At 30.2% G+C, this 20,085-nt stretch overlaps 4 protein-coding genes across 4 annotated transcripts; all 4 read left to right on the plus strand.

Annotated features, from left to right (window-relative positions):
* Nucleotides 1-4,512: 4,512 nt before the first annotated feature.
* LOC135136251 (uncharacterized) lies at nt 4,513-5,581 on the plus strand. The gene is made up of 5 exons (XM_064065449.1): nt 4,513-4,576; nt 4,657-4,811; nt 4,861-5,080; nt 5,128-5,293; nt 5,344-5,581. Exons 1-5 carry the CDS (start codon nt 4,540-4,542, stop codon nt 5,474-5,476), a joined length of 711 nt encoding a protein of 236 aa, XP_063921519.1. The 5' UTR covers nt 4,513-4,539; the 3' UTR covers nt 5,477-5,581.
* Nucleotides 5,582-5,625: 44 nt separating this feature from the next.
* Nucleotides 5,626-6,736, plus strand: LOC135136250 (uncharacterized). The gene is made up of 5 exons (XM_064065448.1): nt 5,626-5,763; nt 5,819-5,973; nt 6,019-6,238; nt 6,288-6,417; nt 6,482-6,736. The coding sequence occupies exons 1-5, from the start codon at nt 5,724-5,726 to the stop codon at nt 6,684-6,686; spliced, it is 750 nt and encodes a 249-aa protein (XP_063921518.1). The 5' UTR covers nt 5,626-5,723; the 3' UTR covers nt 6,687-6,736.
* A 6,029-nt stretch (nt 6,737-12,765) lies between these two features.
* On the plus strand, nt 12,766-13,893 carry LOC135136636 (uncharacterized). Its single transcript, XM_064066007.1, has 5 exons — nt 12,766-12,823; nt 12,879-13,033; nt 13,078-13,297; nt 13,349-13,478; nt 13,534-13,893. Exons 1-5 carry the CDS (start codon nt 12,784-12,786, stop codon nt 13,715-13,717), a joined length of 729 nt encoding a protein of 242 aa, XP_063922077.1. The 5' UTR covers nt 12,766-12,783; the 3' UTR covers nt 13,718-13,893.
* A 1,114-nt stretch (nt 13,894-15,007) lies between these two features.
* LOC135136699 (uncharacterized) lies at nt 15,008-15,988 on the plus strand. Its single transcript, XM_064066105.1, has 5 exons — nt 15,008-15,075; nt 15,130-15,293; nt 15,341-15,569; nt 15,642-15,771; nt 15,830-15,988. The coding sequence occupies exons 1-5, from the start codon at nt 15,036-15,038 to the stop codon at nt 15,960-15,962; spliced, it is 696 nt and encodes a 231-aa protein (XP_063922175.1). The 5' UTR covers nt 15,008-15,035; the 3' UTR covers nt 15,963-15,988.
* Nucleotides 15,989-20,085: the final 4,097 nt, after the last annotated feature.

Genomic DNA, 20,085 nt, shown 5'->3' on the forward strand with positions numbered 1-20,085 from the left:
AACAAATAAAAAATAAACAAAATTTATATATAAAGAAGGTTGTGAACAAATTTATGGTCAAATTTATAAACACATTTTTTAATAAACAAATTTATGCGTGAATAAACAAATTTTTAAATAAATACATTTTTAAACGTATTTATGACAAATTTATAAACAACTTTTTTAATAAATGAATGGATAAACAAATTGATAGAAGAATAAATATATAAACCAATTTATGAAAAAATTGTAAATAAAAAAATGTATTAACAAATTTATAAAAAAAAGTTTCAAAAACAAATGTATAAATAAACAAACTTTTGAATAAACAAATTCATGAAAAAAATCATAAATAAACAAACTCATAAACAAATATAAAAATAAACAAATTTATCAATAAAGAAGTTTATGAACAAATTTATCTCAAATTTATAAACAAATTTTTTAATAAACAAAATCTCTTCTTAAATAAATTATCGATCAACAAATTTTTAAATATATTCATTTTTAAACATATTTATGAACAAATTATAAATGAAAAAATGTATTGACGAATTTATAAAAAAAATATTTCATAAACAAATGTATAAATAAAGAAACTTTTTAATAAACAAATGCATGAAAAAAATTAAAATAAACAAACTCATAAACAAATTTATAAACAATTATAAAAGTAAATAAATTTCTGATTAAAGAAGTTCATGAACAAATTTATAAAAAATTATTTCTTAAACAAATGTATAAAGAGATAAATTTACAAACAAATGTATAAATAAACAAACTTTTGCATAAACAAATTCATGAAAAAAATCATAAATAAACAAACTCATAAACAAATATAAAAATAAACAAATTTATCAATAAAGAAGTTTATGAACAAAATTATGCTCAAATTTATAAACAAATTTTTTAATGAACAATATCTCTTTTTAAATAAATTATGAATTAACAAATTTTTAAATAAATTCATTTTTAAACATATTTATGAACAAATTATAAATGAAAAAATGTATTGGCAAATTTATATAAAAATATTTCATAAACAAATGTATAAATAAACAAACTTTTTAATAAACAAATTCATGAAAAAAATCAAAAGAAACAAACCCATAAACAAATTTATAAACAATTATAAAAGTAAATAAATTTATGAATAAAGAAGTTCATGAACAAATTTATAAAAAATTATTTCATGAACAAATGTATAAAGAGATAAATTTACAAACAAATGTATAATAATCAAACTTCTGAATAAACAAATTCATGAAAAAAATCATAAATAAACAAACTCATAAACAAATATAAAAATAAGCAAATTTATCAATAAAGAAGTTTATGTACAAATTTATGCTCAAATTTATAAAAAAATTTTTGAATAAACAAGATATCTTCTTAAATAAATTTTCGATCGACAAATTTTTAAATAAATTCATTTTTAAACATATTTATGAACAAATTATAAATGAAAAAATATATTGACAAATTTATAAAAAAATATTTCATAAACAAATGTATAAATAAACAAACTTTTTAATAAACAAATTCATGAAAAAAATCAAAATAAACAAACTCATAAACAAATTTATAAACAATTGTAAAAGTAAATAAATTTATGAATAAAGAAGTTCATGAACAAATTTATAAAAAATTATTTCATAAACAAATGTATAAAGAGATAAATTTACAAACAAATGTATAAATAAACAAACTTCTGAATAAACAAATTCATGAAAAAAATCATAAATAAACAAACTCATAAACAAATATAAAAATAAACAAATTTATGTATAAAGAAGTTTATGAACAAATTTATGCTCAAATTTATAAACAATTTTTTTAATAAACAAGATCTCTTCTTAAATAAAATATCGATTGACAAATTTTTAAATAAATATATTTTTAAACATATTTATAACCAAATTTATAAACAAGTTTATTAATAAATAAATGTATAAACAAATTGATAGATGAACAAAGATATAAACAAATTTATGAAAAAATTATAAATAAAAAAGTGTATTGACAAGTGGTTCAAAGAGTTAGATAAACAAATGTATAAAGACACAAATTTACAAACAATTGTATAAGTAAGCAAATTTTTGAATAAACAAATCGATAAACAAAGTCATGAAAAAAATTATAAATCAACAAACTCATAAACAGATTTATGAACAAATATAAAAATAAACAAATTTATAAATAAAGAAGTTCATGAACGAATTTTTGGTCAAATTTATAAACAAATTTTTTAATAAACAACATCTCTTCTTAAATAAATTTTCGATTGACAAATTTTTAAATAAATATATTTTTAAACATATTTATGAACAAATTCATAAACAAGTTTATTAATAAATAAATGTATAAACAAATTGATAGATGAACAAAAATATAAACAAATTTATGAAAAAATTATAAATAAAAAAGTGTATTGACAAGTGGTTCAAAAAGTTAGATAAACAAATGTATAAAGACACAAATTTACAAACAACTGTGTAAATAAGCAAATTTTTGAATAAACAAATCGATAAACAAAGTCATAAAAAAAATTATAAATAAACAAACTCATAAACCGATTTATGAACAAATATAAAAATAAACAAATTTATAAATAAAGAAGTTCATGAACGAATTTATGGTCAAATTTATAAACAAATTTTTTAATAAAGCAGATCTCTTCTTAAATAAATTATCGATTGACAAATTTTTAAACAAATATATTTTTAAACATATTTAAGAACAAATTTATAAACAAGTTTATTAATAAATAAATGTATAAACAAATTGAAAGATGAACAATAATATAAACAAATTTATGAAAAAATTATAAATAATAAAGTGTATTGACAAGTGGTTCAAAAAGTTAGGTAAATGTATAAAGACACAAATTTACAAACAAATTTTTGAATAAACAAATCGATAAACAAAGTCATGAAAAAAATTATAAATAAACAAACTCTTAAACAGATTTATGAACAAATATAAAAATAAACAAATTTATAAATAAAGAAATACATGAACGAATTTATGGTCAAATTTATAAACAAATTTTTTGATAAACAACATCTCTTCTTAAATAAATTTTCGATTGACAAATTTTTAAATAAATACATTTTAGACATATTCATGAACTAATTTATAAACAAGTTTATTAATAAATAAATGTATAAACAAATTGATAGATGAACAAAAGATATAAACAAATTTATGAAAAAATTATAAATAAAAAAGTGTATTGACAAGTGTTGTTGAAAAGTTAGATAAACAAATGTATAAAGACACAAATTTACAAACAATTGTATAAGTAAGCAAATTTTTTAATACACAAATCGATAAACAAATTCATGAAGAAAATCATAAATAAACAAACTCATAAACAAATTTATAAACAAATATAAAAATAAACAAATATATGGTCATATTTATAAACAAACTCTTTAATAAACAAATTTGTATATGTGAATGAACAAATTCTGGTCTTAAATATCGATTAACAAATTTTTAAATAAATACATTTATAAATATATGTATTTATGAACAAATTTATAAACAAGTTTATTAATAAATAAATGGATAAACAAATTGATAGATGAACAAATATATAAACAAATTTATAAATGAAGAAGTTTATGAAAAAATGTATGCTCAAATTTATAAACAAATTTTTTAATAAATAAATTTATGCTTGACTAAACAAATTCTCTTCTCAAATAAATTATCGATTAACAAATTTGTAAATAAAAACATTTTTAAACATATTTATAAACAAATTTATAAAAAAATGTTTCATAAACAAATGTATAAAGACACAATTTACAAACAAATGTATAAATAAACAAATCTATACACAAATTTATGAAAGAAATCATAAATAAGCAAACTCATAAACAAATACATAAATAAAGAAATTTATGAACAAATTTATGCGTAAATAAAGAAATTCTCTTATTAAACAAATTATCCATTAACAAATTTTTAAATTAATAGATTTTGAACATATTTATAAGCAATTTTTTGAACAAATTTGCAATTATACAAATTTATAAACAAATTTGGGAAAAAATTATAAATAAGCAAATTATAAGTAAACAAATTTATTAATAAACAAATTTGTCGACAATTTATTTATATAATATACCAATTTATAAATTAAAAAATGTATGAAAAGTACACTTATAAATAAACAAAAAATTAAGAAACCTGTCAACAAATTTTGTAGACACAAATTTATAAATGAAAAATACAATTAATCAAGTTGCAAACAAATTTTTGAACAAATTTAAAAATTAACAAATTATATACAAAGAAATTTATAAATAATCAATTTTATTTGACTTGACTTATCGCAATTATAACCTTTTTTATTTTAGTGCTAAAATATCTTACTAAAAATTATATAGTAAATCAATATTTACAGACGTTTCATTTTGTTGCATTTAAAACGATAACCTCGAGTATCATTCAAATGCAGTTATCTAATTAAGATGACTTGAGTGGGGCATTCCTATATAAGGCCATTTTGTCCAGATTCTTGCACAACTGAATACAACCTTCAAAATGAAGTACATCTTTGTTGCACTAGCCTTATTTTCCGGTGAGAAATTTTTTGTAAAAAAATTACCTTTTTGTTATTTTATAGTTGGTCACTTTTTTGTCAAATCTAACTCTTCGCAGTTTTCAGCAGCTTTCGCTGCGATTCCAGCGGAGAAGTGATCGACACCGTCAAATCGAAACACGTCAAAAAGCTCCTATCCAAAAACAAGGAACACGTAGACGAAGGTCTAGAAAAATTGGAACAACACTGCCCTGGAGTTACCAACAAACTAAAGGCAAAAAACCATCAATCACCGTTTTTTCATACTAAAAATCCTTTTTCAGGAAGCCATCAAATCCTTCGTAGAATGCGACGACAAAGTCGACGACGCGTTGACAATTTGCCAACAAATCCAAACCTCCAGCATTAACTGCACCGCCCCCTTGTTCAAAGTGGTCGACGATTGTCTGCCCCCAAAAGCCAGAGGCTTGCCCACACTTGGCCTCAAGAGCCTGGTTTCGGTAGCCGACTTTTTGTGCAAACAAAACGGGGAGACAATTTTTGGTAAACTAGACAATCGTGTCAAAATTAGTCTTAATTCTGGTTTGTAGAGCTAGCGAATCCTTGTTTGTGGGGATTCGCAATAGTAGACGCCGAAAACGAGAGTAATGTGACTACAGAGTGTGACAAGAAATTTGCCACAGTGATTGAGGAAGTTAACGGTCTGATTGAGCAAAACAATCCCGAGCAAATTCCAACCAAGACAGAAATTTGCAAGTGAGTGGGTTTAAGTCGGGTTTGGCCGAAACCAAAGAGTTTTGTTTTAGCACAATTACTGGCTTCAGAAGCTGTGTCAAAACCGAGACTGTGGCTTCTTGCAAGTGCCAGAAAACTCAAGATGCCGCGATTGGATTGTTCGATGCCTTCGTGGCCCCTTGTAGCCACATCAACGAAGTCTAAATTATTATTAAATGTTTGTTCTGTTTATTTTTTCATTCAACTTTGAAATATTGTGTGCGATAAAGCAAATGATAATCTTTAAACATAAAAGTTATATAATCCAAACATGTTTTTGTATTTAGCGATTGATAACCTTTGTGCATCAACACTGGAAGTCGTTTAGACGATAATCGCTGGGCGTTCACTATAAAAAGAACTAAAGATCGAATTTTTAATATCAGTGTGAACGAAAACAAGTGTCGTCACCATGAAGAAGTACATTTTTGTAGCTTTTGCTCTTTTTGCAGGTAGAAGAATGAGGTTTTATCACGATTCGTTGATATCAATATTTTTGATTTGCAGTTATCGGGGGCGTGAAAAGCGACTCCAGCGAGGAAGTCCTGGAAGAAATCAAGTCCAAACACCTCAAAAAGTACCTGTCGTCACACAAAGAAAATATTGATGAAGGTTTCCAGAAACTGGAAGAACATTGTCCTGGTGTTACCGAAAAATTAAAAGTATGTCAATTTATCGTCGTTTCTTTTGGTAACCCTTTTTTTCAGCAAGCCGTTAAATCCTTCAAAGAGTGCGACGACAAAGCCGACGATTCCTTGACCATTTGCCACGCCATCCAAAGTTACACCTTGAACTGCACCGCCCCCGTGATCCAAGTAATCGACGACTGCCTGCCCCCAAGAGCCAAAGGACTACCCAAATTTGGTCTCGAAAGTATCGTTTCAGTAGCCGACTTTTTGTGCAAACAAACCGGCGAATCCATTTTTGGTAGGTAACTTAACTCAACTGGTTTAAAATAATACACCACACATTCCAGAACTGGCAAATCCGTGCCTGTGGGAAGACGTCGAGGACGAACAAGAAGACCAGTGTATCGAAAACTTGAAAGAGCTTTCTGGAAAGTTCGGAGAAAAAGACGATATTCCTAGCAAAATCGAGATTTGTAGGTTAGTATATACTCCTATATTTGGGTAAGGGTTTACAGGACACTGAAACTGACTGCGTTTATAGCGCCACACCTACTCTAAGAGGTTGTATCCAAACACGTGCCACAACTCACTGTAAAAACCAGAAGACCAGAAATGCCATCCTCGGGTTCTTTGATGCCGTAGTGGCTCCTTGTAAGCAGGTCCCGCTGGAAACTTTGACTTCCGCCACGAAAATTTTCACTTCTCCGAAGAAAAGTTTGGGTTCCATCACGGACAATTTCCTCTAAATGTCGTCTGTGGTTATTTACTTAATGTTTTGACAATAAAAGTTTTATCACTGTAATTTGGTAATTTAATTTTTCAGAAACCACGGAAATTTTACGTCTTTTTTAATCGACTTTGACACAATAAATATACCAGAATTGTGAAATTAACTGAAATAAATGATAAGGCAAGGTTATCTACCAAGAACAATATTTTTGCGGATGGTTAAGAAGTCACTTAAACAAAGACAATAAAGTAACCTTTACAGTTAAAAAAAGACAAAAATATTAACTGTCATGGACGTCTTTGCTATAGTTGTAATTAAAAAACTTTTGTTGTGATCACGTTTCCAGTGAAAATATTTTTGAATGAGATAAATTAGTTCCAGGTTCATCTTTCGTTGACCCCTTGAATGAGTAGTTCCTGGTATTAAATGCAAAATCGTAATTAAGTAGGGTTTATTGGTAGTCTAATGAGGGATAGATGGAACCATCAGGAAATGAGGAATTTTCCTGAATCTAAATTTTATACATTCTTCAAGAGGTCCCTGAGATTTTTTCAGACTACTTCAAAAACAAAACAAAATAGATCCCCTGAGATCCTTTCAAACTACTTCAAAAACCAGACACAAGGGGTACCCGAGATTTTTTCAAACTACTTTAAAAACAAAATACAAAGGGTTCCTGAGATTATTTCAACCTACTTCAAAATAAAAAACAGAAGGGGTCTCCGAGATTTTTTTAAACGACTTCAAAGACCAGATAGAAGGGAGAGGTCCGCGAGATTCTTTCAAACTATGTAGTTTGAAAGAATCTTGTGGATTCATTGAGCCTGATTTTTGAAGTAGTTTGAGACAATCTCGAGGACTCCTCTTGTTTTGTTTTTGAAGTAGTTTGAAAGAATCTCGGGGACATCTTCTATGTGGTTTTTGAAGTAGTTTGAGACAATCTTGAGGACTCCTCTTGTTTTGTTTTTGAAGTAGTTTAACAAAATCTCGGGGACCCCTCTCGTTTTGTTTTTGAAGTAGTTTGAAAGAATCTCAGGGACCTCTTCTACCAGGTATTTGAAGTAGTTTAAAAGAATCTCGGAGACCCCCCTCGGTTTGTTTTTGAAGTCGTTTAAAAAAATCTCGGAGACCACTTTTGTTTTTTATTTTGGAGTAGATTGAAAGAATCTCAAGGATCCCTTGTGTTTTGTTTTTGAAGTAGTTTGAAAGAATCTCGGGGACCCCTTGTGTCTGGTTTTTTAATTAATTTTGAAAGAATCTCGGGGATCCCTTTTGTTTTACTTTTAAAAGTAGTTCGAAAAAAATCTCGGAGACTTTCTCTGTTTTGATTTTGAAGTAGTTGAAAGAATCTCAGAGAGCCTTTAGTCCTAGTTTTTGAAGTCCTTTACAAGACTCTTGTGTATTCTTTGAGCTTGGTTTTTGAAGTAGTTTGAAAGGATCTTAGGTCTTGTTTTTGAAGTAGTTTGAAAGAATCTCGAGGATTTCTTCTACCTGGTTTTTAAGTAGTTTAAGAGAATCTCGAACCCACTTTCTTTTTGTTTTTGAAATCGTTAAAAAAAATCTAGGAGACCTCTTTTTATATTTTAAAGTAGGCTAAAAATCTCAGGGACCGCTTGTATTTTGTTTTTGAAGTAATTTTGAAACAATCTCGGTGTTCTTTTACTCTTGTAGTAATTCGAAAGAATCTCGGAGACTTTGTTTGTTTTGTTTTTGAAGTAGTTGAAAGAATCTCGGACACTCATTGGGCCTAGTTTTTGAAATAGTTTGAAAGAATCTTGTCGATTCATTGATCCTGTGTTTTGAATCTCGAGGACCCTTCTTGTTTTGTTTTTGAAGTCGTTTAAAAAAATCTTGGACAACGCTTTTGTTTTTTATTTTGAAGTAGGTTGCAAGCATCTCAGGGTACCCTTTGTGGTTTGCTTTTGAAGTAGTTTGAAAGAATCTCGAGGATCTCTTGTGTCTGGTTTTTGAAGTAATTTTGAAAGAATCTCGGGAATCCCTCTTGTTTTACTCTTGTAGTAGTTCGAAAGAATCTCTGGGGCCTAGTTTTTGAACTAGTTTGAATGAACCTCAAGGACCCCGTGTGTTTTGTTTTTGAAGCAGATTGAAAGAATCTTGGAGACCCGTCGTATCTGGTTTTTGAAGTAGTTTGAATAAATGTGAAGGATCCCTTGTGCCTGGTTTTTGAAGTAATTTTGAAAGAACCTTGGGGATCCTTTTTGTTTTACTTTTATAAGTATAGTTCGAAAAAATCTCGGAAACTTTATTTGTTTTCGTTTTGAAATAGTTTGAAAGAATCTCGGAAATCTCTTAGACCTAGTTTTCAAAGTACACTGAAAGAATCTTGTACATTCTTTGAACCTGGTTTTTGAAGTAGTCTGAAAGAGTCTTAGGGATCCTTTGTATTGTTTTTGAAGTAATCTGAAAGAATCTCTGTGACCTCTTGTATTCTGTTTTTGAAATTGTTTAGAAAATCTCAAAGACTCCTTGTGCCTGATATTTGAAGTAATTTTGAAAGTATCTCGGGGATCCCTTGTGTTTTACTTTTATAAGTAGTTCGAAAAAATCTCGGAAACTTTGTTTGTTTTGGTTTTGAAGTAGTTTGTAAGAATCTCGGGGACGGCTTGTGTCTGGTTTATGAAGTAATTTGAATAAATCTCGGGGATCCCTTTTGTTTTGGTTTTGAAGTAATTTGAAAGAATCTCGGGGACCCTTTGTGTCTGGTTTTTGAAGTAATTTTGAAAGAATATCGGGGATCCCTTTTGTATTACTTTTATAACTACTTCGAAAAAATCTCGGAGACTTTATTTGTTTTGGTTTTGAAGTAGTTAAAAGAATGTCGGACACCCCTTAGGGCTAGTTTTTGAAGTATTTTGAAAGAATCTTGTGGATTCGTTGAGACTGGTTTTTGAAGTAGTTTGAAAGAATCTCAGGGACCTTTTCTACCTGGTTTTTAAGTAGTTTAAGAAAACCTCGAACCCACTCTCTTTTTGTTTTTGAAATCGTTAAAAAAAATCTAGGAGACCTCTTTTTTTATGTTAAAGTAGGCTGAAAAATCTCAGGGACTGCTTATGCTTTGTTTTTGAAGTAATTTTGAAACAATCTCGGAGATTCCTGTTCTTTTACTCTTGTAGTAATTTGAAAGAATCTCGGAGACTTTGTTTGTTTTGATTTTGAAGTAATTGAAAGAATCTCGGGAACCTCTTCTATCTAGTATTTGAAGTGGTTTAAGAAAATCTCGGGGACCCCCTATGTCTTGTTTTTGAAGTAATTTTGTTTTTATTTATTTTTTTTATTTTATTCTATTACGTCCCCCAACAGGCACCGAGGCCCAATTACAGGGGAACGGGACATACACGTTACACCCAGAGCCATGGCGGGAATCGAACCCACGACCCAAGGTGTAGCGGGCAAGCATGATGCTAACTAGCCCACCCCGGGTCCTCCTTTTTGAAGTAGATGGAATGAATCTTGGAGACCAGTCGTATCTGGTTTTTGAAATAGTTTGAATAAATGTGAAGGATCCCTTGTGTTTGGTTTTTAAAGTAATTTTGAAAGAACCTTGGGGATCCCTTTTGTTTTACTTTTATATGTAGTTCGAAAAAATCTCGGAAACTTTATTTGTTTTGGTTTTGAAGTAGTTTGAAAGAATCTTGGAAATCCCTTAGGCCTAGTTTTAACAAAGTACACTCAAAGAATCTTGTAGATTTTTTGAACCTGGTTTTTGAAGTAGTCTGAAAGAGTGTTAGGGATCCTTTGTGTTGTTTTTCAAGTAATCTGAAAGACTCTCAGTATCTCAGGGATCCCTTTCGTTTTTCTTTTATAAGTAATTCGAAAAAATCTCGGAGACTTTATTTGTTTTGTTCTTAAAGTAGTTTGTAAGAATTTCGGGGACGCCTTGTCTCTGGTTTATGAAGTAATTTTGAAAGAATATCGGGGATCCCTTTGTATTACTTTTATAAGTACTTCGAAAAAATCTCGGAGACTTTATTTATTTTGGTTTTGAAGTAGTTAAAAGAATGTCGGAAACCTATTAGGGCTAGTTTTTGAAATACTTTGAACAAATCTTGTGGATTTTTTGAGCCTGGCTTTTGAAGTAGTTTCACAGAACCTCGTGTATCACTTTTGTTTTGTTTTTGAAGTCATTTGAAAGAATCTTGTGGATTCTTTGAGCCCAGTTTTTAAAGGAGTTTGAAGAGATCTCGGGGACCCCTTGTGTTTTGTTTTTGAAGTAGTTTGAAAGAATCTTGTGGATTCTTTGAGCCTGGTTTCTGAAGTAGTTTCACAGAATCGCATGGATCACTTTTGTTTTGTGTTTGAAGTCGTTTGAAAGAATCTTGTGGATTCTTTGCGCTCGGTTTTTAAGGTAGTTTGCAGAGATCTTGGGAGCCTTTGTGTTTTGTTTTGGAAGTGGTTTGAAAGAATCTTGTGGATTCTTTGAGCCTGGTTTTTGAAGTCGTTTGAAAGAATCTCGGACACTTCTCCCATCAATCTGGTTTTTGAAGTAGGTTGAAAAAATCTCAGGGACTCTTTGTGTTTTGTTTTTGAAGTCTTAGTTTGAAAGAATCACTGAGAACCGTCTGTACTTTGTTTTCGGAGTAGTTTGAAAGAATCTTGTGGATTCTTTGAGCCTAGTTTTTGAAGTAGATTGATAGAATCGCGGGGATTACTTTTGTTTTGTTTTTGAAGTACATACTTCAAAAACTAGGCCCAAGGAGTGTCCGAGATTCTTTCAACTGCTTCAAAAACAAAACAAACAAAGTCTCGGAAATTCTTTCGAAGTACTACAAGAGTAAAAGAACAGGAATCTCCGAGATTGTTTCAAAATTACTTCAAAAACAAAACACAAGCGGTCCCTGAGATTTTTCAGCCTACTTTAAAATAAAAAAAGAGGTCTCCTAGATTTTTTTTAACGATTTCAAAAACATAAAGTGAGTGGGTTCGAGATTCTCTTAAACTACTTAAAAACCAGGTAGAATAGGTCCCTGAGATTCTTCCAAACTACTTCAAAAACAAGACACAAGTCGCCTCAAGATTCTTTCAAAATTACTTCAAAAACCAGACACAGGGAGTAGTCGAGATTCTTTCAAACTACTTCAAAAACAAAACACAAGAGGTCCTTGAGATTTTTTCAATCTACTTCAAAATAAAAAACTAAAGGGGTCTCCGAGATTTTTGTAAACGACTTCAAAAACAAAAGGGGTCCCCGAGAATTTCTTAAACTACTTCAAATACTAGATAGAAGAGGTCCCCGAGATTCTTTCAAACTACTTCAAAAACAAATCAAAAGTGATCCCCGAGATTCTCTCAAACTACTTTGAAAATCAGGCACAAGGGAACCCAAGATTCTCTCAAACTACTTCAAAAACCACATAGAAGATGCCCCCGAGATTCTTTCAAACTACTTGAAAATAAAAAACGAAAGAGGTCTCCTAGATTCCGAGATTCTCTCAAACTACTTAAAAAACCAGGTAGAAGAGGTCCCCGAGATTCTTTCAAACTACTTCTAAAACAAACCACAAGGGGTCCCCGAGATTCTTCCAAACTATTTTTAAAACAAAATAAGGGAGCCCTCGAGATTCTTTCAAAATATTTCAAAAACCACGGCTAGGGATGGAAACAAATATGTAAATAACGAATATAAAAAAAAATATATCAAAGGATGTTTACACAGTTTTTTGCACACCTAAATTCAAACAATCAATGTCATGCAACGAATATTTCACAAACATTTTTGAAAAGTAAGCGTGATTAGAACTTAAGGCGGATTCATAAACCACAAGTATAGGAGTATTTCACTCTATTACATTTAAACAATGTTTAATATACAAAATTTTGAGGGGATGTTTTTGATTTGACAACAATAGTTCCAGGAAAGTATCGTGTAATAAAACCTTGAAATATTGTCTGAAATCACCTAAATGATAATTTTTAAACAAAAATATTACGTAATCCAAACATGTGTTTCTATTTAGTGATTAATAATGATAACCTTTATACTTACATCAACAACTAGGAATAGTTTCATCGATAATCACTAGCTGTTCGTTATAAAAAGAAACACAGAACGAAATTTTAATATCAGTTGTGTCAACGAAAATAATATCGTCACCATGAAGAAGCAGATTTTTCTAGCTTTAGCTCTTTTTGCAGGTAAGGAGAAACACAAAATACGGTTTTAATTGATTTAACAGTTTTTTCGTATCAGTGATCAGCAGCGTGGAATGCGATTCCAGTGAAGACCTCCTGGAAGAAGTCAAATTCAAACACGCCTTACAGTACGTCTCAACGCACAAAGACGATATTAAAATAGGCATCCAGAAACTGGAAACCCAATGCCCTGGTGTTACCGAAAAATTAAAAGTATGTCAATTTATCGTCGTTTCTTTTGGTAACCCTGTTTTCAGCAAGCCATCAAATCCTTCAAAGAGTGCGCAGACAAAGTTGACGATTCCTTGACGGTTTGTCAAGCCATCCAGAGTTACACCTTAAACTGTACAACCCCCTTGCTTAAAGTAATCGACGACTGTGTACCTCCAAAGGCTAGAGGCTTACCCAAATTTGCTCTCGAAAGCCTTGTTTCGGTAGCCGACTACTTGTGCAAGCAACCCGGAGAATCAATCTTTGGTATACTCACAATGTAATTATTTGATCAAATTAATGACCAAGGTGCTCTAGAACTGGGAAATCCGTGTCTGTGGCAGGACGCCGAGGGCGAAGAACACGAGCAATGTGCCAAAAACTTGAAAGAGATCTCGGCGAAGGTCGAACAATCTGACACTATCCCAAGCAAAGAGGAGATTTGTGGGTTGGTTTGTAGGGGTAAGGGTTGCAGAACCTGGAACTAATAACTGCTTTTGTAGCGTCCTGACTGGTGTAAGGGTTTGTGTGCAATCAGGTGTCACAGCTAACTGCCAAAACCAAAAAACTAGGAATGCCGTTATCGGGTTTTTTGATGCCGCAGTGGCTCCTTGTAAACAGATCCCGCTGGACGCTTTGACTTCCCCGGACAAGACTTTGACTTCCATCACGAACAATTTCCTCTAAATATAAGCCAAGAATTTTGTGTGACGACATTTCCAGTGAAAACATCGAAGAGATAACTAATTTCAAATTTATCTTTCGTTGTGTTTTTGGAATTCCACACAACACAGTAATTAAGTACTTTTTAATAGGAGTTTAAGTGTAATGTAACAAGTAATAAAAAATTTGCGATTTTTGAATCACTTGAAATTCTTGAATAAGTTTAGTTTGATTTCTTTCTGTTTGACAATGAGGACCCGTGATAACAAGAGCAAACATCCAAATCGTTATCGAACACCAAATAAAAGAATACACCCACAAAATATCCAAAATGTGACACATTCCTAATTACTAGTGATAAATAACTGGTCTATATAAGATAGAAACACTAAATTTAAATGTATAACTAAAAGTCCGACTTGTAAAGAACGAGCAACATGAATGCAACAATTTTGACGTTAACGACTTTATTTGTGGGTGAGTTATTTTGTGACCATTTTGACTTTCTCTCATTTCTTGTACTTAACACTTTGTAGTAACAATTTTCGCCCACCACAATCCCGAAACATCCTACAGGAACGCAATTAAGGACTTATCCATTAAGTACTACCACGCAGAAAAGGAACAATTTTTAGCATCCTATTCAGAAAAATTCGAAAAACAATGTCCTGGACTCACCGAAAAATTCAACCAAGCTGATAAAATTTTTGACGAATGCGTCGACAAAATCAGCGCCAATTTAACCATTTGTGAAACGGCAAGAAGATTTCTTTTGAAATGTACGCAACCGTACGTCAAAATAGCAAACGATTGTTTACCTGAAGACACGAAAGGACTTCCTGATTTACTAGTCAAGATTGTCCATTCAGGGAACGACTATTTGTGTAAACAAGACGGGGAAAGTCTTCTTGGTGAGACTGTTGTTGTTTTAGCGCTTTTATGGAATGTGAGTTTTAGAATTGGTTAATCCATGTGTGTGGGCAAACCTGGACGGTCCAGAGAGAAAATCCTGCCGTGAAAAAGGCACCATGATTCTCGCAAAATATTTGGAAAAAATACCTTCCACGAAAGAATTTTGCGGGTGAGTTTTGGAAAGATTTGGAATTGTGGTTATATTTTTGGGTTTTAGGGATATCAAAGGGTTGAGGGGTTGTTCTGAGACGTTGGTGGATAAGTGTGGAAGTCCGGTCACTAGACGTGTTCATGTTGGTCTTTATGAAGCTTTGGTGTCACCCTGTAGCTAATTTTAAAACATTAATTCTGATAAATTATCAAAAAGGTCAAAATATACAAAAAGCAAATCGCAGTCGATAAGTTGAACTGTTAGTAGTTGTACATAAAAATGAGCAAAATTGAGTGTCTATTATTTGTTACATTGATACGTATGTGTAGATTTTTTATATTTTTTACGTCTTCGAAAATTCCTTCTGTTGTAGTTATTTTTACCTATGAACTATGTCAAGCAAAAATAAAACATCTGAATAAGTACAAGACCCACTTCAATTTACGAAACTATCACTCCAGAACAAAAATTGAATATCTTGCACCCATTTTGGAACGACTACAGGACGAATGTCCCCGATTTTCAGAAAAATTTGACGTAAAACTTATCCAGATCAATGGAATTGTCTCAAATATTACTTTTAGAACGCTGAAGTACGATATGAAGAATGCGTTGGAAGAACTTTATCGGATGAGAGTACACTCGTGTGCAACAAACTCGAAACGATGATATTAAATTGTACACAACATGTTTATAGCGAAATAGTAGACGACTGTGTTGGGGAAAAAGCTAAAGGTGTGTTCTCACTAGTGCTTCAGGCGTTTGCTTCAGTCGTTGACTATTTGTGTAAACTAACGGGAGAAATTCTACTAGGTACGATATATATTTTAGTTAGTTGTTAAAGTTTGACAGAACAAGCTTTATTATATTTTTTATTTCTTGTAGAATTAGATAGATCATGTTTGTGGAACGATCTAGAAGAGGAAAACGAATCGCTAACTCGGTGCAGAAAAATAATAAAAGAGAAAACTCTATGGTATACAGAGCATGGGTTTAATACTACCGGTATATGCAGGTAAAATATAACCTGTTTCTACTGGTATTAACAATTAATAAAATATCTCTTTGTGTAGAGATCTGTCCAACTTGAAGGACTGCCTCAAGACGCGTCTAACAATAAACTGTAAATGTAACAAGACTCAAGAATTTTTTCTTGGTTTGTATGACGCCGGCATTGCTCCCTGTAGAAGCGTCTTAAATAATTAATTATGTACACAATTGTGCTATTTTAATTAAAGCTATAACATATATAATAATAGCTAATTTTTATTTTTTTGATACTGATATTTGGATTTCCCCATTTTCCAAATTTACGATATTTTAATTTTTCAATTTTTCGATTTTTCGGTCCTTCAATATTTTTTAATTTTTCATGTTTTGACGTTTCTGAATTTTCAGTTTTCCGATTTCTCAATTAATCTATTTTTTCATTTTTTCGTTTCTAAACTATGTTGGATGTTAGCCAAGATGGATGCCAATAGTAGTAGTCAGTCCGGTACGTCTGCACAAATCTGCAGAAAATGTAAATCAAAAGTTGTCAGTGCATTAAAATGTATATCGTGTGATAATGTGTACCACCTTAGTTGTGCCAAGGGTGTATCTTATGTAAAAATTTTGGACAGTAAGTCTTTAGTTTGCTGTGATAAAGTGAAAATGCCTCCTGTTGTGTGCGAAGATTCTGAGTTTTTTGAAGCAATGGAACAAATGAGTGGTCCTGAGAAAAAGGTTGATATTGCTGTTTTCAATTATATTATTAAACAAAAAGACGAAATTATAAAGGAGCTAAGGGATCGTGTAAAAACGCAAAGTGAGATGATAGACATTTTGATAAAAAGTTCGAACAACTTGGGAGGCTCCACTGATTGTAGTTTATCATCAATGGACGCTTTTTCGAGCAAGAGTATGAATAAAAACGTGAGTGGTGTGGAAGCAAGAAAAGTGGTAAACAAAAGTGAACCTGAAATACGGAACACTATTATTTATCCTAATACGAATTCATGTAATGAAGTTGATCTAAATAATTCTTCAGACAATGGTAAAAATCCTTCTGAGAAGGAGGTAACAGGTGATACTTTAAAACGTCGGCCGAAAGCAAGTAGGTTAATTATTGGCTCAGCAGATATAGCTTCCAGTTCAGGTTCGTCAGATTTGTCATCGAGTGATCATGATTTCGTAGCTGTCACCAGAAAAAAAAGCAGTCATATACATATTACAAGAGTAAACCCTAATGTTGATGTGAACAAGATTACTGATTATATCAAATTTAAGTTAAAATCCCATGAAGAAGTGCTGAAAAATAAACGTCTTCCTGACTTCAAGCTTATTAAATTGGACTCTAAATTTCCTGAGTTATATAGTTCTTTCAAACTTACTATCGATTTTGTATATCAAAATGATATTCTGGCTGCATCTTTTTGGCCCAAGGGTGTAGCGGTAAGGAAGTTTTTTCAATCGAAATCCATACATTTACAGCATAACACATAATTACAGAGCGTCAGAATTTTGTTCTACTCTTTTTTATAATGAGCTATCCTTACTGTTCTATTTTTTTTTTTTTTTTTTTCTTGATGTTTAGATATATTTTGCAGGCATACGTTGTATTTAATTATTTATTTGTAAGATAAACTACTATTTACTTTTGTTTTGTATTCTGTAATTGGAGATTAATCTCTGTTGAGTACAATAAATTATTATTATTATTATTATTATTAAACTTCCCAAAGTTTCGATTTTTCTGTTCTTCAGTTCTTCAGTTTTCCGATTTTTCAGTTTTCGATTTTGCTTTGTTGTTTTCAGTTCTTCTATACTTCAATTTTTCAATTTTCGGAATTTTTAAATTTTTGATTTTCCAATTTATTTTTAAATGTTCCGATTTTCCAATTTTTCGATGTTTTGACATATAAATGCCAAAATCGAAAAACTGAAAATTAAAAAAATAAAAATGAAAAAAATCCAGAAGTCGAAGAATCAAACTATTGAAAATTCCCAAAACTGAAAGAAATATCCAAAAATTGAGAAATTAAAAATTGAATAATTGAGAAATCGAAAAACCAAAAAAACAAAGTCGAAAAATAGACGAATTGAAATATCGAAACTTTGAGAAGTCGGGAAATGGGAAAATCAAAAATAGATTAATTGAAGAACTGAAAAACCAAAAAATCGAGAAATCAAAAAATTTTAAATCTAAAACATTGGACAGTAACATATCGCAAAATTCAAAAATCGAAAAACTGAAAAGCCCAAAAGTCAAAAATCGAGCAACCGAAAAATCCAAAAATCGAAAGATCGAAAAATTCAAAACCTGAGACATCGAAAAATCGAAAAACCAGAGGATCGAGAAATCGAGGAGTCGAAAGCTGAAAAATTGAGAAATCGAAATATAAAATAGTCGAAAAATTGAAAAATCTAAAGTTAAAAAACGAAAAACTGAAAATCTAAAAAATAAAAAATCGAAAAATCCAGAAGTCGAAAAAGCGAAAAGTCGAAGAATCAAAATATTGAAAACTCCCAAAACTTAAAGAAATATCCAAAAATTGAGAAATTAAAAAATTGGAAAATTGAGAAATCGAAAAACCAAGAAAGCAAAGTCGAAAAATAGAAGAATTGAAATCGGGGGTGGGATTTTGTTTCTATAACGATAAAATAAAAATTCGAAAAATTGAAAAATTTAAGGTTTAACGAACAATTGAAAAGTCAAAAAATAAAAAATCGAAAAATCGAAAAGTCGAAGAATCGAAATATTGAAAAATCCCAACTCTGAAAGAAATATCCAAAAAATAAGAATCCGAAAAATCAAAAGAGCAAAGTCGAAAAATCGAATCTTTGAGAACTCGAGAAATGAGAAATGAGAAAATAGATTAATTGAGAAATTGGAAAACTGAAAATTTAGCAACGTCAAAATTTGAAAAACTGAAAAATAGAAATACTGAAGAACTGAAAAATCAAAAAATCGAGAACTCTAACAATCTAAAATTAAAACAATTAAAATATCGAAAAATTGACAAATCGAGAAATCCAAACTTCAAAAAATAAAAATTCGAAAATCTTAAATTTAAAAATGGAAAAACTGAAAAATCGACAAATCGAGAAATCGAAACCCCAGAATTTAAAAAGTTGAAAAATTGAAAAATCGGATAACTGAAAAATCGAAACTTTGAAAAATTGAAGAGCTCAAAAGTCAAAAATCGAAAAACCGAGAAATCCAAAAATTGAAACGTCGAAAAGAAACGAGAAGAAAAGTTAATAATTAAAAAATTGATAAATCGAGATATTGAAAAATCGAAATATTTGAAAAAAGAAAAATTGGAAAAAACGAAAATTGAAAAATTAAAATATAGTGGAACTGGAAACTCGAGGAGTCGAAAAACCTAGAATTTTAAAAATTGAAAAATTAAAACATCGAAAAGTTGAAAAAATAAAACAGTCGAAAAATTGAAAAATTTAAGGTTTAACGAATAATTGAAAAGCCAAAAAATAAAAAATCGAAAAGTCGAAGAATCGAAATATTGAAAAATCAGAGACCTGAAAGAAATATCCAAAAATTGAGAAATTAAAAAATTGTAATATGTATTTAGAAATCGAAAAATCAAAAAAACAAAGTCGAAAAATCGAAAAATAGAAAAATTGAATTAAAAAATCGAATCTTTGAGAAGTCGAGAAATGAGAAAATCAAAAATAGATTAATCGCCGAAAACTGAAATTTTGCTACGTCAAAATTTGAAAAATTGAAAAATATGTAGAAATGCTGAAGAACTGAAAAATCAAAAAATCGAGAACTCAAAAAATCTAAAATTTACAACATTGAACAATTAAAATATTACAAAATTAAAAAATCGAAAAATCCAAACATCAAAAAATAAAAATTCGAAAATTTAAAAATCGAAAAACTGAAAAATCGAGAAATCAAAACCCTAGAATTAAAAGAATCGAAAAATTGGAAAACCGGATAACTGAAAAATCGAAACATCGAGAAATCGAAAAACTATAGGAGTCGAAAGCTGAGAAGAAAAATTAATAATTTGAAAATAGAGAAATTGAACAATCAAAACATCGAAACATCTGAATTCGGTAAATTAAGACATAAAAAAATTGAAAAATCGAAACATTTTATAAAATAAAAATTGGAAAACCGGAAATTTAAAAATTCGGAAAATTGAAAAATTGAGAAATCCCAAAACTGAAAGAAAATTCCAAAAATTGGGAAATTAAAAAATTGGAAAATTGAGAAATCGAAAAACCAAAAAAGCACAGTCGAAAAATCGAAGAATTGAAGAATAGAAAACTCGAAACTTTGAGAAGTCGAGAAATGGAAAAATCAAAAATAGAGTAA

The sequence above is a fragment of the Zophobas morio genome, unplaced genomic scaffold (genome assembly GCF_036711695.1).
Source record: "Zophobas morio isolate AGI-343-1 ecotype UQ-CSIRO unplaced genomic scaffold, CSIRO_AGI_Zmor_V1 ptg000026l, whole genome shotgun sequence".
Taxonomy (NCBI): domain Eukaryota; kingdom Metazoa; phylum Arthropoda; class Insecta; order Coleoptera; family Tenebrionidae; genus Zophobas; species Zophobas morio.

Excerpts from the sequence above, each read along its gene's own strand:
- LOC135136251 (XM_064065449.1), top strand. The coding sequence starts at position 4,540 with ATGAAGTACATCTTTGTTGCACTAGCCTTATTTTCCG. Across the intron at positions 5,081-5,127 it reads AAACGGGGAGACAATTTTTG|AGCTAGCGAATCCTTGTTTG; the intron begins GTAAACTAGACA and ends TCTGGTTTGTAG. Across the intron at positions 5,294-5,343 it reads ACCAAGACAGAAATTTGCAA|CACAATTACTGGCTTCAGAA; the intron begins GTGAGTGGGTTT and ends GTTTTGTTTTAG.
- LOC135136250 (XM_064065448.1), top strand. The coding sequence starts at position 5,724 with ATGAAGAAGTACATTTTTGTAGCTTTTGCTCTTTTTGCAG. Across the intron at positions 5,764-5,818 it reads AGCTTTTGCTCTTTTTGCAG|TTATCGGGGGCGTGAAAAGC; the intron begins GTAGAAGAATGA and ends TTTGATTTGCAG. Across the intron at positions 6,239-6,287 it reads AACCGGCGAATCCATTTTTG|AACTGGCAAATCCGTGCCTG; the intron begins GTAGGTAACTTA and ends CACACATTCCAG.
- LOC135136636 (XM_064066007.1), top strand. The coding sequence starts at position 12,784 with ATGAAGAAGCAGATTTTTCTAGCTTTAGCTCTTTTTGCAG. Across the intron at positions 12,824-12,878 it reads AGCTTTAGCTCTTTTTGCAG|TGATCAGCAGCGTGGAATGC; the intron begins GTAAGGAGAAAC and ends TTTTCGTATCAG. Across the intron at positions 13,298-13,348 it reads ACCCGGAGAATCAATCTTTG|AACTGGGAAATCCGTGTCTG; the intron begins GTATACTCACAA and ends AAGGTGCTCTAG.
- LOC135136699 (XM_064066105.1), top strand. The coding sequence starts at position 15,036 with ATGAGCAAAATTGAGTGTCTATTATTTGTTACATTGATAC. Across the intron at positions 15,076-15,129 it reads ATTATTTGTTACATTGATAC|TTATTTTTACCTATGAACTA; the intron begins GTATGTGTAGAT and ends CTTCTGTTGTAG. Across the intron at positions 15,570-15,641 it reads AACGGGAGAAATTCTACTAG|AATTAGATAGATCATGTTTG; the intron begins GTACGATATATA and ends TATTTCTTGTAG.